Genomic DNA, 15854 nt, shown 5'->3' on the forward strand with positions numbered 1-15854 from the left:
GCTGTTCCTTACCCGTTGCTCCCAATTTGCATTAATTATCAGGGCTTTGCGCAGATACGTTATAGGGCATGGGCAAAGTGGGCTCTGGCCCAGGCCCCAGCCTTTCAGGGGAGCCCCTGATAGAGCTAGCACTGTTCTGCAGCGTATCTTACCCTGATTACCCTGAATAATAATACCACTTTCCTTCGATTTATTTTTGATGTGGGTGATTTGAGTCTAATACAGACATTTTGCAGAGAAATATGTTTATGTTTCACCAACATCCATAAAAAAGCTTTTCGTACAAAACAAGGGACCTCGCTATGTGAAATTCGAGGGTGTAACAGCCATTATTTGCAGTAACATTAGTGAACTGCTGCTGTGTTAAAATTTTAAAAGAACATGTCACTAACAATGAGTATTAGATGGAAACACATTTAGAATTTGGACAAGTGTGTCTGTTCGCTGTATGTGATCTGTCCAGAGAGGGCATGGCAGAACTAAAATTGGATGATAAATTCAAAGCTGTTCTGAACAGAGACCCCCAAAATCCCATTGGCCCAGGGGCCCCAAAATCTTTAAGATGTCCCTAGTTTTGCATTTCAATTTAAAGCTGTACTCGCATTAAATTTCAGTGCAAAGTCTGCAAACAAAAGTTGATCATCATTATAGTTTCTCAGTTTTGAGCATTGCTTATGAAAGCACTGCATCCTGCAAGCACTTGCGCAAATCAGTACAAAACCTGGGCATGAGCGTGTATTTGATATCAAGGCGTCCAAGCTTATACGTGTGTAAGAGTGGATGTTTGCCTGGCTACTCATACCCCCGCCCATATGTGAACCATACACCCAAAAACCAACAGCAAGCAAAACAAGTCCATATATATTCACTAACAGGCCCATCTATCAATAAATATAACTGACAAGAACGACCTATTTCAAATACCTTTATTGAATAGTTCGCGTTTATATGTTACTTTTATAGGTTGCGCTGTGGAAACGGTGCGCAACGCACGTTTCAGTAGAAAAGATTTTGAAGTGAATCAAGACAGGTCCCCTTTCCTTTTCTATCAATCTATCAAAGCGGCATTTAATAGAGCAGTGCGTGTTGCAAATAAATGTCCTTGGTTGTAATGTCGAAAATTAGTCTGTATTACCCTTTTGTACAAACCTGGATTCATGACAAGAAATAGGCTATGTTTCAAGTTCGTTTCATCAAGACACATCTAACCAAGATGAAACAAACAACAGCCAGGGTAAGAAACGAAGTGACGTACCTGTTCCAAGACCGAGCAGGCAAATGACACTGGGTTGGAAATGTTCCTGATGCTGGAGACGGCGCCAGCAGCTAGAGTTTTACCGTCCATGATGATTGCATCGAGCTCCACTTCACCGTCAGCATTCAGCACAGCCCCGTGACCTGCGGGGAAGCATTCCATTTGTAAAAGGTCAAACGTTCTTACCCTTAAGTGTTTGAAATGAAGCAGAGAAAACAATTTCAGAGCTATTTACTATACTGTTCCCTGACAGCTTTTGTCCAGGCTCCCTGGAAGTGATATTTGCTTTTACAGTCACGATCCTTTAAGTAAATATGATGCTTGTGGCTACAAAAAATAGCATGTGATTGCTTTCCTGAGCCATAAAGCTTTTATCTTGTTTCTAAAATCATAAAGCCCACCAGGCATTGCGTCTTCCAATTGCTATTGACTGATGTCCCTTCTACACATTTAAGAAATCGTGTAGGAGCGCGGATAATAATAGTCACTCACGCAAAGCAGGAGTACTTGTGCAAGGTACTAAACTGGACACTTCGTGAGAGATGAAAAACAGGTATTTTGGGCCACATGTATGAAGGTTTTTTCACGTCGAAAACAGAGAATCGGGCTGTTTGCGATGTGCAAAATGCACTTCCCAATGTACAAACCCAGTTTTGTGATTCGGTAAACCTTTTACTGAATCGCAAAACGGGATTGCGACTTGCAGTTAGGAAGGGGTGTTCCCTTCCTAATTGCGACTTGCAGTTCCATGTATGATTGTTTTGTGACCGCGAATGCGGTCGCAAAACAATCATAGTTAGTACCAGTGTCACACTGGTGCTAACCCATTCGCAAGTGGGAAGAGGTCCCATGGGACCTTTTCCCCTTTGTGAATGTCACTGAAAACATTTTTTCAGAGGAGGCAGTGGTCCTATGGAAATCCGAACTTTGATACATGAAGCCCTCTATCATTTCTGTTGAGTAGCAAAAACGGCACTTTGCATTTTTGGGCACTCTGTCGGGTGTTTTTGATGAGTATTTTGTTGTGCGATATAAAAAGCAGCATGATCCAGTTTCCTATAGAATTGTACCATCTAAAATCAAGGCTGAGAAAGCATTTAGAAGTATTCTGTATTATTTCAGTGTTGTCTTTCTTTTACTTTGACAAGGGTCTTTACATTTTAAAGCACTGGCTAACAGCTGGCTGTCCAGTAGTAGATGTAATGTTTGAAAGCTGTGACACCACATGTTGTTTAAAGTGAACAAATCTAAAAAAAAAAGGAGTATGTCATTGCAATAAAGTATCTTATAATGCCTCTTAAAGCGCCTTTCTGCTCTCTAGAAATATGTTTGAGACAGAGCACTAAGCTTTAAATGGTAAACCAAATATAGGTATAGGGTACAGGAAATAACACACAATTTCATGTTTTAAATGCACGACTCTCCACATACTCACATACTCAAGTATTTGGTGAGCCTTCATCCGTGCATTAAAACAGGAGAGTTTACTTACTCTCAGTGGCTGTTCTCCAATTAGATGACAAAATTCAAGGTTGTCCTGTTGCAAGTTTTCACAGGCCATGCATTAGTGGAAGTAAAGTTTATAGACCAGTGGTTCCCATACTTTTTAAAACTACAACCCACTTTTTAGATCAACAAAATTTGCAACCCACATACGTTTAATGGCCATGAGGCAGGGCGATTTTTTAATATAATTAAAGCATTGTGTGGTGGTACATTGCCATTTGCAGACAGCACGTTTCCATTGAAAAAGCCCCTAAATTTGCACAGCACTTTATTGCAGAGGTTTTTATTGTGTGGTGACATGGTTCTCATTTGGATTGAACGAAAGTAGTAAGTTTTATCCACAGTTTTTTATTTTATTTAATCCTGTTAGGATGAATCGTATTGTATGATTTTATATATAAAATCGAAGAAAGATATACTGACTCACTGCACAGTCATATCGTTTTCCTGATAAAACTATATAGCACACAAATAATAATGCAAGGAAATCGAGAGGCTTATTTACAAGCCCCGTGTGCTGCCGGTGTGTCACTTGTTATATGAGAAAAAGTGATGCACTGGCGGCACAGGGGACGTCTAAATAAGCCCCTGGGTTTCTGTGAACGTTTATCATTTGGGCATAACCAAGTGTCTGGATGTGTTTTCATCCTATTAAAATCTCTGTTTCCAGCCTCCTTTAGAATTACAAAAAAGTTGTTTCATTTTTGCTAGTACATCTTCAGAGTGATGAGTGAAACTGACATCTCTAAAGGCATGCTTTTGTTCTGGCATGCATGTGCCATCAAAGACAATCAACAGATCTTTCAAGCACTTCTCAGCTACTCAATGTTTCTGGCACCCTTGTCTTACCCCATGACTGGTTTCAACATCCTACTAAGATACTTCTATCATTGCCTACAACAGATCCCAAATCCCCACTCCCCGTCCATGAAGGCCATGCCCTTCACACCACAGCATAGCCAAAATCTTGTCAACAGATAAAAAGCCACCGACTTCAAGAGAACAAGTGACAGGGAATAAATTGAAGGCCACCAATCTTAGAAGCCCACCCCCATTGTAACCCAGAGACGAGCTAGCTTATTCTCCAGTAAGTAACCATCTACTTTCTGATACGAGCTAAACTTATCTGCCTAAAATGTTTCTGAAATCAACCTGACTACATCTCCATTGTCTCTATTGTTCCCCACATTTGATGCTCCTTCAGAATTCACTACCTCTTCCTGTGAATTCCCAATGACAGCATGATATCGTTTAAATTTGCATTGATGCCAACCATATTTAACCTTATTGTACGTAATATGGCTCCTGATATTATTATCATGCTATTATCTCCAACATGCCTACACCCACAGAAGCATTTCAACTCTGGTCTATCTCCTAAGACATTTTCTAATTGTATATCATCCATTTTAACAACCAATGAAACTATGATATAATCATCTGGGTATTCATTATGCTTGCTTCCTTGATAATAGGCTAAATGTGAGGTTAAACAAATATTTAATCAAGTGACATAAATAAGCTATGCACATGTAAGCTGAAGTTCCAAGACTGAATTTCCATCACACATTTTTCAGTACTGCTAACAATGGATTCAAATGGTTCAAATTCCCTGTATTCCTCTTCACTCCTCCAACATATATCCCAGAATTAACTAATTAACTAAGGGAAGGCACTCTCACCTTATTTTTGTAATAATGACATGACAGACTGTTAGACCTGTCAGTTCTTGGTGTGGTTACCCCTGTCTTTTTGGCTTCTGACCTCCTTTTATGATCCTGTGTTGAACTTTGCTTTTGCTGCCTTTAGAACTCTGGGCTCTTTACCATTGCTGATGAGTGCTAAAGTGCAAGTGCTCTCTGTCTAAATTGGGTTGATGACTGGTTTTCTCCATGACTGGCACATTTGATTTACTAGTAAGTCTCTAGCAAAGTCCACTAGAGGTGCCCAGGGTCTTTAAATCAAATGTTACTAGTGGGCTTGCAGCACTGATTGTAGCCCTGTAAGCAAGTCTCAGACGTGCCACTGCCACGTGCAACTGTGTCTGCAGTTTTAAACTACCACTTCGACCTGGCAAGTGCACCCACTTACCAGGTCCAAATCTTCCCTTTTATTACATGTAAGTCCCCCTCTAAGGTAGGCCGAAAGCAGGCAGCCCCAGGGGTAGGGTGCAGTGTATTTAAACGGTAGAACATGTACTAGTGTGTTTTACATGTCCTGATAGTGAAAGAATGCTAAATTCATTTTTCACTATTGCAAGGCCTATCTCTCCCACAGGGTAACATGAGGATTGTCTTGAAATATCTTTTAAGTACAGTTTCCCATTGGGAGAAGATAAACATTTGAAGTTTGTGGTCTCTGAACTCACAATTTAAAAATACATCTTTTTGTGAAGTTGTTTTTCAGATTGTAAGTTTAAAAAATGCAACTTTTAAGAAAGTAGGCATTTTCTTGCTTAACCATTCTGTGCCTCTGCTTGGCTGTGGAATACTAATTTTGGGTGCATTGACAGTTGAGCTGTTTGTGAATTCACCATAGACTTTTACACAAAGGGGCTGATGTGTCTCCTGCATATCCTGATAAGTCTTCCTGGGCTGGAGTAGAGGGAGGGGCTGACACTTGCAACTGAATAGGGCTGTGTCTGTCCTTACATAAAGAACCTCTAGCCCCCTGGAGTGTGTCTGGGGCCAGGTAAAGTAGAGGCAGGGTCTTGTTCACTACAAAGACTTTCCTTGGAAGTTTGCCTACTTCAAAAGCAGAACTGAGTACAAGTATTGGACTTCTGACCCCACAACTCCAGAACAGTTCTGGACTGAGGACATTCTGCCAGAGAGAACAGCTGAATGCTTGAGGAGGACCTGCCACTCTGCCTGTTGCTTTGCTGTGCGGGCCTGCTGCTGCTCTTTCTGCCCTGGGTGTGAAAGGACTGGACTTTGCTTGCTACATCCTTCTTTCCAAGGTCCTCTAAGGGCTTGAACTGAGCTTGCCCCCTGTTATGAAGTCTAAGGGACATCAAAGACTTCATCTACTAGTGCCTGGGCTCTTCTGCTGAGAGTCCTGACTTGCTAAGTGGTGCCAATTGTAGTCCCTCAACCCCTAGAAGGGGAAGCTGGTAACCTGCAGGGGAAAATACATGCACCACTGTGTGCACATCAGAAAAATCGATGAAGCACCTATCCCTCAGCTGAAAATTGGACGCAGCGCCTGTCCTGCTCTCAACACTGACCCTTCACACTGCATGTCAGAATTTTCCACCCATCGACCCTGGGTGTCAAATCTTCAACATTGCAGCAAGGACCTGAGGCTGTGTGTCCAGAAATCGATGTATCATTGTCCTGGAGGAGAATGAATCGATGCATCGCCTACCCGGCGGGGAAAGAATTGACACACAGCCTCATTTGCCAGTAAAGAATCAATGCATCGCTTGCTTTTCTAACGCATCACCTCTCCAGAGGCCTTATTTTTGATGCATAGCATGTACTTTGTGCTAAAACAAACCATCCATTGATTCCTATGGATTAAGTCTCAGTTTCCTTAAAAAAAATATTATATCTTCTTGTGTATGTTGGATTTTTGTTGTTTTGGACTTGTTTTGTTCAGATAAATATTGGCTCTTTTTCTAAATGGTGTGGTGTCCATTTGTAGTGTTTTTATTGTGTTACTGTGTGTGGGTACAAACACTTTACACATTGCCCCTGAGATACGCCTAACTGCTCGTGCCAAGCTACAAAGGGGGTAAGCAGGGATTATCTTTGGAGTGTGACCCCCTTACGTGACTAGAGTGAGGGTCCCTATATGGACAGGGTGTAAACTGACTGCCAACTAGAGACCCCATTTCTAACTCACACATTTCAGTCTCAATTTAATTGTCGGGAAAGACCAGTACTAGGAGGATGTAGTACACATCGCACCCCACAATTGTACTTAACAGTTAAATGACAAGGATCTAACAATATCCCCAGGCCCATGGAGGCCCCCAGGGCACGACCTCGGCCCATCCGTTGCATTTCTTTTCCAATGATCAAACAACAGTATCAGTGGCTTGTACACTATAGTAGGGTGTTGAGGCATCAGGAAGAGGCTAAGCATAGCAGATATGTGGGTCAAGGTGTGTCACCCTCTGATTCTGAAGGGGACAGCGCCTATATGTCTGAGGCTTTCAATGTTTTGGATATTGTGAGGTGGAGTCCCTCCATTCTATGTTAATGTTGTATGTATGTGGTGCATGGCTGCCATGTTGCGTCAAATGTAACCACCCTATCTCTTATAATTGCTGTGAGATTTTCCATAGCATTGACATTCCCCACCTTTCGCCCCCATAGGTTTAGTGTGGGGGCCTGGGGTTGCTTCCACAGTTGTGCAATACAAAGTTGTGCAGCTAAAACTAGGTGAGAAAGGAGCTACCCGAAGTGGAGTGTGAAAGACTCTATCCACACCAGAGTCATCCAATAGGAAAACTAATGGATTGTGTGGTGCGGAAATGTTAGTGATGGCATGAATGAGGAGAAGGACTGCATCCTAGAATGTTTGTACTCTTGGGCACACCCACATTGTGTGCAAAATCATACCCCGCTCCCCACATACCTTCCAACAGGAATCCGAGCCACCTAACATTTTGTGTAGCCGTACTGGTGTTAAGTGCCACCATGTTAGAATTTTGTAGGAGTTTTCTTTCTAACAGAGACAGATGGAGGACTTGGAAGCGCGTTGCTATTTCGCTCCTCAGGTTTCATCTGGAATATCTGTATTCAGTTCTCTCTCCCATTGATTCAGGTATGTGTGTTTCTTTGGTGGAGCCAGATTGAGAATCTACTGAGAATATACCACTATAACCATGTTATACCTTTACGTCTCTCATTGTACATGTATGGGGATTCTATAGGTGCATCTTGTCTCTGTATGACCAGGTGAACAGAGGGTCGTCTGGTCCAGTGTAGTTCTTGCCCTACCTTGTACGTACCCAGCCCTGAGTGCAGACCTACAGATAGTACTTGTAAATGCCTTTTGAGAATTCACAAAGCCGTAAATGTTGGCATTTGGTCTACGTTTAGACCAAACGTCCAAGTTTACCTTTGTGGATTGGACCCATAGTTTCCAACTGCCTATCCTTAGAACTTTCTAACCTCTTTCTTTCTTTCCAGCACAGCAGCAGACTCTCATGACTTCATAATCTTGGTAATGATAGGACTATTCCGCTCTTGGCACCTACTTTTCAAAACCAGTTGTGAAGTCTCAGTAAACAGAATGCTTCTCTCTTTGATTACAGGCACCTGGTTCATCCTCCTCCCATCTCAAAATCCACTGAACAGCCAAACAGAACTTAAAAACACATCTAAATTAGTTTTCCCCATCCCTTACCAAATGCATTCATAATTGTCATTTGTCTCATTGGGCCTCTTTCCTCAAACATCCCAGAAGACAATATTGCTATTTCTGGACAAAGAAAATGTATTCCATTCCATTAAGCGATATCTAATTGTCTAGTTGTCATGAATATGCAAAATTGAAATATTAACATTTGCCATAGTATTCTGACTTTGTCAGTGATGATTCAATTACATTAAGCTAAAGAAAATACAGACTTGTAACCTGCACACTTGCATAGCACTCTTATTGAGACCATTCAGCATGTTATATCCTGCATTACTAGACTAGTGGTTCATTAATTCTAGCCCCTCTTTCTCCACTTTGAAGGAATATTCACTAGTAAGCAATGGTTAGAGAAATTGCAGTATTGATGTGATCTCTGGCTGAAGTCCCACACTAGCTAAACATAATATGCCACAAAGGCAAACAAATATCAATGAGGATAACATAACTTTGACACATGTAGCTTATCCTGAGCAGCAAAACAATCTTCAGGATAATGCATATGGTGTAGCCATCCAAGAGTACATTTTAAACGGGCCAACTAAAGAATGATGTTAAAGAAATTTTCTTTTCTTATACTGGATGTCACATTGAAATTAATAACACAATGAAATGCATACATGAAGTTTAAGTAGAAAAACTAACCATTTATCATAAAAAATTTAATAAAATATCAGGAAAATTGGACAGACAATTCAAAGGGTGAACAAAAAGGAAAATACATCACTGAAAAGAAATGTAATTTATTTTTTTTTTTAAATTCAATTAAAAAAAAGAAAAGATGAGCGACAAAATGTCTTGGTGTCCTGTTTAAGCCCACCTCTGAACGAGGCAGCTGGTGTCACCGGAAGTGTAAGTCAGCACAGTTGGATTAAAAATTGTGATTGTAACCCATCATGTTCTTGGTTCCAACCCATCAATATTTGTTCTACTTCAAATGTAGAAATTTGTTTTGTAACTACCTATGGGCTCTAAACAGGCAAGGTTCCAGACACGTCAGATATGCATGTGGCAGTCATTGGTGAGTGCTGGCCATTAGGCAGAACAAGCTCCTTTCAGAACAAGGAGACTATGGGTCTGATTTAGATTTCGGCAGACATTTTACTCCGTTACAACAATGTTGGATATCCCATCCGCCAAATTATAAGTCCCATTGGAAATAATGGGATTTATATTATATTAGGACATTGGAAGTTGGCAGCTCCATTGAAAATAATCCCCTCGGGCTCCGTGAGCAATTTGTTTTTTTTTTAAGAGAACATTCTGCCCTGAGTGGCAGAATGTTCTAATAGCCTTAGAACCCGCCATAGCGGGCTCTACCGGCTATTAAAGGCCCTTAATAGCCGGTAGAGCCCGCTACGGCGGGTTCTAAGGCTAAATTATATTTCGCCAGACGGGATATCCATCACCTCTGTGATGGAGTAACCCATCCGCCGAAATCTAAATCAGGCCCTAAGTGAGGCTGGATGCAGTCATGTAATCGTGGCATTCAAATAGATCAGCTTGCTCTGGTGAACATTTGTGCATCTAGACATTCATGATTTCGGAGATTGGAGATGGCCTGCAGTACAACTGCACAGGTTACAACGTATGAGATCTCAACGCGATAAACTTGGCTTTGTAGAAAAGGTCTATGAGGAGAAGCTGTTTGACCAGTCAGCCTTAGAGTGATCAACCTCCCAAACATTGTGTTTTTTTGTCACCCACCTTGGTTGAAATTCTTTTTTGTTGACCTTAGGACACTGTGCACTTTACCACCGCTAACCAGCGCTAAAGTGCTTGTGCTTGCTCTCTGAAGCTTGGTAAATTCGGGTAACACCTTGTTGGCATACTAAATTAATTTATCAGTCCCTTGTAGAGTGGTATGTCATATATCCAGGGCCTGTACATTAAATGGTACTAGTGATTCTGCAGCACTGATTGTGCCACTCACTTAGGTAGCCCCCTGAAACATGATCTAAGTTGCCACTGCTGCCTGAATGCAGTTCTAAACTGCCAATTCAGCTTGGGAAAGTAACCTCCTTGCCAAGTCTTAAACTCACCCTTTGTTTCATATACTTCAACCCTTAGGTAAGCTCTAGGTAGCTTATAGGGCAGAGTGCATTGTAGTTAAAAGGTTTGGCACATACGCTTAAGTTTTACATGTCCTGGTAGTGACAAAACCTAAATAACCTTTTTACAACTGTGAGGCCTGCCTCTCCCAAATGATAACATTGGGTTACCTATTGACAGTTAATAATAGTTAATGTTTGATTTGTCATCAGTGGAGGATGTTACCACTGTAATTGTGCCCCCTGCCAAACTGGGAGCAGTGTCTCTGACCGTAGCCTGACCGCAGGGGAAAGGAGGGAGGAGAGAGAATTTTGGTTGCAATTTGGCAAAGTTAAACATGGAAGCAGAGGAAAGGAAAGTTCAAAGAGCAGCAGAGGAGATGAGAGCTGAGGCTGAAGCTGAAAGAGCAGCCAAACAAAATGAGGCTGCAGCTGAGAGAGCCCTGGTTGAAAAGAAACATTTGTTGGCTCATGAACTGAGTCTCAAGGAGCTGGAAATCAAGGCAAGGCAGTCTGAGCCCAGCAGTGATGGTGGTAGCATACATGCAGGACCTGTTGAAGAGAGAAAGGTTTGTCTATCCAAAAATGTGGTGTCAAGTTATATGGTGGAAGATGACATTGATAAGTTGTTGGCTACCTCTAAAGTTGCACTAAGGGCTCATGGGACCTCTGTGGAGCAATGGGGGGTGGCCTTGTGGTTTTATGTACCAGCAGTGGGGAGGGACACACTCTTTACGCTAGATCCACATGATCAGAATGTATATGCACCCATGAAAGCCGCTTTACTGGCCAAGTTTGAGCTAACTCCTGAAAAATACTGTCAGAGGTTGATGGACAACACCAAACTTTCCACACAAAATTGGGTAGACTGTTTTGACTTCTCCAATAAGGCACTGAATGTATGGTTGCCGGGCAGCAAAGTAAATGATTACAAGGGATTATATGATTTGATTCTGAGAGGGCATATGCTGTTAGAAATGGGGTCTTTGGTTGACAGTCAGGTTACCCCCTGTTCAAGCAAGGACCCTCACTCTAGTCAGGGTAAAAGAGAATCACCCTCAGCTAACCCCTGCTTACCCCCTTGGTAGATTGGCAGAGCAGTAGGCTTAACTTCAGAGTGCTAGATGTAAAGTATTTGTACCAACACACACAGTAAGTTAATGAAAACACTACAAAATTACACAACAATCCACAATACACAAGTCAAGTTATCAATAAAAATGCAAAAAGAATCTTTAAGTAGTTTTAAACACACACTAACGCTGTCAGCGTGAAAAAGTACTGTGGGCGCATCAAAAATAACCCCTGCACGGGCGAGTGCGCGTCAAAAAGGGCTAGCGATGCGTTGATTTCACTCACGAGCAGGACCGTGCTTCGTTTCTCCTTTCGCTGGGTCAGGTGCGTCGTTTCTTCTCTCTGCAGGAGAGCGATGCGTCGATCCGGTCAACACTCTTGGGTTCGGGCAGGCCTTGCGTTGTTTTTCCACGCACAGCGGTACTTGAATCGGAAGTCCAGCCACACAATGATCTGAAAACGCCGCAGCGCGGGTTGTGATCTCGCAGCCTCCGTCAGCGATACTGCATGTCGTTTCTCCTGCTCCATGCATCAATTCATTGGTCGCGTTTCCTGCAAGCGTCATTTCTCGGCTGCGGACCAGCGGGCCTGTCGTTTCTTCAGCCGCAGATCAGAGTCGCGTCGATCTTTTCCCCGCACAGAGCTCTGTGTATGGATTTCCTTGTCTTTAGGCTGCCAGCTTCTCCTTTCAGTGTCCAGGAACTGGATGGGCACCACAGGGCAGAGTAGGAGTCTCTCCAGAGACTCCAGGTACTGGCAGAGAGAAGTCTTTGCTGTCCCTGAGACTTCAAACAACAGAAGGCAAGCTCTAAATCAAGCCCTTGGATATTTCTTCTCAAGATGGAAGGCACACAAAGTCCAGTCTTTGCCCTCTTACTCTGGCAGAAGCAGCAACTGCCGGATAGCGCCACAAAGCACAGTCACATGCAGGGCAGCTCTTCTTCCTCAGCTACTCAGCTCTTCTCCAGGTAGAGGTTCCTATTGTTTCCAGAAGGGTTTCTAAAGTCTGTGGTTTTGGGTGCCCTTCTTATACCCAATTTCTCCTTTGAAGTAGGCCTACTTCAAGGTAAAGTATTTTTTGAATGTGAAATCCTGCCTTGCCCAGGCCAGGCCCCAGACACTCACCAGGGGGTTGGAGACTGCATTGTGTGAGGGCAGGCACAGTCCTTTCAGGTGTGAGTGACCACTCCTCCCCTCCCTCCTATCACAGATGGCTCATCAGGATATGCAGGCTACACCCCAGCTCCCTTTGTGTCACTGTCTAGTGTGAGGTGCAACCAGCCCAACTGTCAAACTGACCCAGACAGGGAATCCACAAACAGGCAGAGTCACAGAAATGGTATAGGCAAGAAAATGCTCACTTTCTAAAAGTGGCATTTTCAAACACACAGGGCCTCATTATGACCCTGGCGGTAGAGAACCGCCAGGGCCAACGGGGGCGGGAGCACCGCCGACAGGCCAGCGGTGCTCCCTTGGGCATTCTGACCGCGGCGCTTTGGCCGCGGTCAGAACGGGAAAACCGGCGGTCTCCCGCCGGTTTTCCACTGCCCCTAAGAATCCTCCAAGGCGGCGCAGCTCGCTGCGCCGCCGAGGGGATTCTGACAATCCTTACCGCCATCCTGTTCCTGGCGGCTCGCCCGCCAGGAACAGGATGGCGGTAAGGATTGTCGTGGGGCCCCTGGGGGCCCCTGCAGTGCCCATGCCAATGGCATGGGCACTGCAGGGGCCCCCGTAAGAGGGCCCCGCTAGTATTTCACTGTCTGCGTAGCAGACAGTGAAATACGCGACGGGTGCAGTAGCACCCGTCGCACCTTCCCACTCCGCCGGCTCGATTACGAGCCGGCATCCTCGTGGGAAGGGAGTTTTTCCCTGGGCTGGCGGGCGGTCTTTTGGAGACCGCCCGCCAGCCCAGGGAAAAACTCATAATACCCTCCGCGGTCTTCTGACCACGGAGCGGTATTATGGAGGGCGGCATCCTGGCGGGCGGCCTCCGCCGCCCGCCAGGGTCATAATGAGGCCCACAATCTCAAAATCAACTTTACTGAAAGATGTATTTTTACATTGTGAGCTCAGAGACCCCAAACTCGCAATGTCCATCCACTCCCAAAGGGAACCTACACTTTAATCAGACTTAAAGGTAGCCCCCATGTTAACCTTTGAGAGGGACAGGCCTTGCAACAGTGAAAAACGAATGTAGCAATATTTCACTGTCAGGACATATAAAACACATTACTATATGTCCTACCTTAACCATACACTGCACCCTGCCCTTGGGGCTACCTCGGGCCTACCTTAGGGGTGTCTGACATGTAAGAAAAAGGGAAGGGTTGTATGTCGGAACGATGCCTGCCGGAACAACGAATGCCAGAACAACGAGGTCGGAACAACGACCTTGTTGTTACCACTAATGCCTTTACCACGAATGCCTTAAAAACGATTTTTCGTTGTAAAGGCATTCCTGGTAAAGGCATTAGTGATAGGCAACCATTGTTCCTGCATGCGTCCCCCCTGACCCCCCACCCCCACCCCTAAAAATTACCGCGACCCCCCCCTAAAACCACACCAACCCCCCACCCTTGCCCCTAAAACTACCCCCGCCCCGCCCCTAAAACTGACCCCCACCCTACCCCCAAAACTTAAAACAACCTCAACCCCCACCCCATCCCTGAAACCTAAAGTACCCCCACCACTAAAACTACTCCGAGCCCCCCACCCTGCCCCTAAACCTAAACCCCCCAAACTCCCACCCCGCCCCTAAAATTACCCGATCCTCCCAACCCACCCCTAAAACCTAAAACCCCAACCCCCCACCTGCCCCTAAAACTGATCCCCACCCTACCCCCAAAACCTAAAACAACCCCCACCCCATCCCTGAAACCTAAAGTATCCCAACCCCCACCCCTAAAACTACTCCGAGCCCCCACCCTGCCCCTAAACCTCAACCCCCCCAGCCCCCACCCCGCCCCTAAAATTACCCGACCCCCACCCCTAAAACCCCAACCCCCACCCCCGCCCCTAAACCAGAAAATACCCCACCACCCCCGGCCCTAAACCTGTAACCTAAATTACCCCAACCCCCACCACTAAAACTACTCCGAGCCCCCCACCCTGCCCCTAAACCTAAACCCCTCCAACCCCCACCCCCCCTAAAATTACCCGACCCCAACCCACCCCTAAAACCTAAAACCCCAACCCCCACCCCGCCCCTAAAACTGACCCCCACCCTACCCCCAAAACCTAAAACAACCCCAACCCCCACCCCATCCCTGAAACCTAAAGTACCCCAACCCCCACCCCTAAAACTACTCCGAGCCCCCCACCCTGTCCCTAAACCTGAACCCCCCGAGCCCCCCACCCCACCCCTAAAATTACCCGACCCCCAACCCACCCCTAAAACCTAAAACCCCAACCCCCACCCCGCCCCTAAACCAGAAAATACCCCGACCCCACCACCCCTGGTTCTAAACCTAAAACCCCGACCCCCCACCCCGCCCCTAAACCAGAAAATACCCGACCCCCCAACCCTGGCCCTAAACCTAAAACCCGACCCCCAAACAGAAAATACCCCGACCCCCCACCCCTGGCCCTAAAACTTAAACCCCGACCCCCCACCCCAAAACAGAAAATACCCCGAACCCCCGCCCTAAAACTTAAACCCCAACCCCCCACTTACCTGAATCGTCGCCTAGTCGCGTCGTCCTCCTCAGCCGACTCCCTTCTTTGTGCCTTAACCACGCATGTGTGTTGTTCAGCACATGCGTGGTTAAGGCACAAAATAACGAAGTCGTGGTTAAGGAAAGCGGTGTTCCGCTTTCGTTAACCAGGACTTCGTTGTTCGGGAGTCGGCCTTAAGGCCGTTTCCCGGTAAGAAAAGGGAAGGTTTAGGCCTGGCAAGTGGGTACACTTGCCAAGTCGAATTTACAGGTAAAACTGCACACACAGACACTGCAGTGGCAGGTCTGAGACATGATTACAGAGCTACTTATGTGGGTGGCACAACCAGTGCTGCAGGCCCACTAGTAGCATTTGATTTACAGGCCCTGGCGCCTCTAGTGCACTTTACTAGGGACTTACTAGTAAACCAAATATGCCAATCATGGATAAACCAATTACATACACATTTTGTAAAGGAGCACTTGCACTTTAGCAGTGGTAAAGTGCCCAAAGTAACAAAAACAGTAAAATCAGAGTCCAGCACACATCGACAACCTGGGGAACAGAGGCAAAACGTTAAGGGAGACCACGTCAAGGATGAAAAGTCTAACATATGCTCAGTATTTGTTTTAGAGAGTTGCGCCACCACTCAGTAGACAGTAAGCTAACTGATCCCAGGAAGCTTGCTGAGGAGGCGGACCTCTGGGTTAGCACTAGTTAGCTCTGGGTTAGTCCTAAAAGGTATCTGGGGGGGACACCCACAAAGGTGGTTAGGGTTCCCAACCAGAGAAAGAGGGGGTAGAAAAACGTAAAGATAAGGAACTCTCAAAAGGCCCCCAAAACAATTCCCAAGGGCGGGGTGGTAACCATTCCTCATCTAAATTTGGAAAGAAGCCAGGGTACCTTGATAAGAAGATAGTTCATCCCCAAATGCTTAGAGTGCT

At 45.1% G+C, this 15854-nt stretch overlaps 1 protein-coding gene across 6 annotated transcripts in view; it reads right to left on the minus strand.

The window, feature by feature from the left end:
* The window catches only part of LOC138296535 (isoaspartyl peptidase/L-asparaginase-like), a 1292011-nt gene that overhangs the window by 803367 nt on the left and 472790 nt on the right, over window positions 1–15854 (minus strand). For all 6 annotated transcript variants that reach the window (XM_069235752.1, XM_069235750.1, XM_069235749.1 and 3 more), the window contains one exon: window positions 1256–1398. In XM_069235752.1, the coding sequence (XP_069091853.1) occupies window positions 1256–1398 (143 nt within the window). The remainder of the gene's footprint in view (window positions 1–1255; window positions 1399–15854) is intronic.

Source organism: Pleurodeles waltl, chromosome 5 (genome assembly GCF_031143425.1).
Source record: "Pleurodeles waltl isolate 20211129_DDA chromosome 5, aPleWal1.hap1.20221129, whole genome shotgun sequence".
Taxonomy (NCBI): domain Eukaryota; kingdom Metazoa; phylum Chordata; class Amphibia; order Caudata; family Salamandridae; genus Pleurodeles; species Pleurodeles waltl.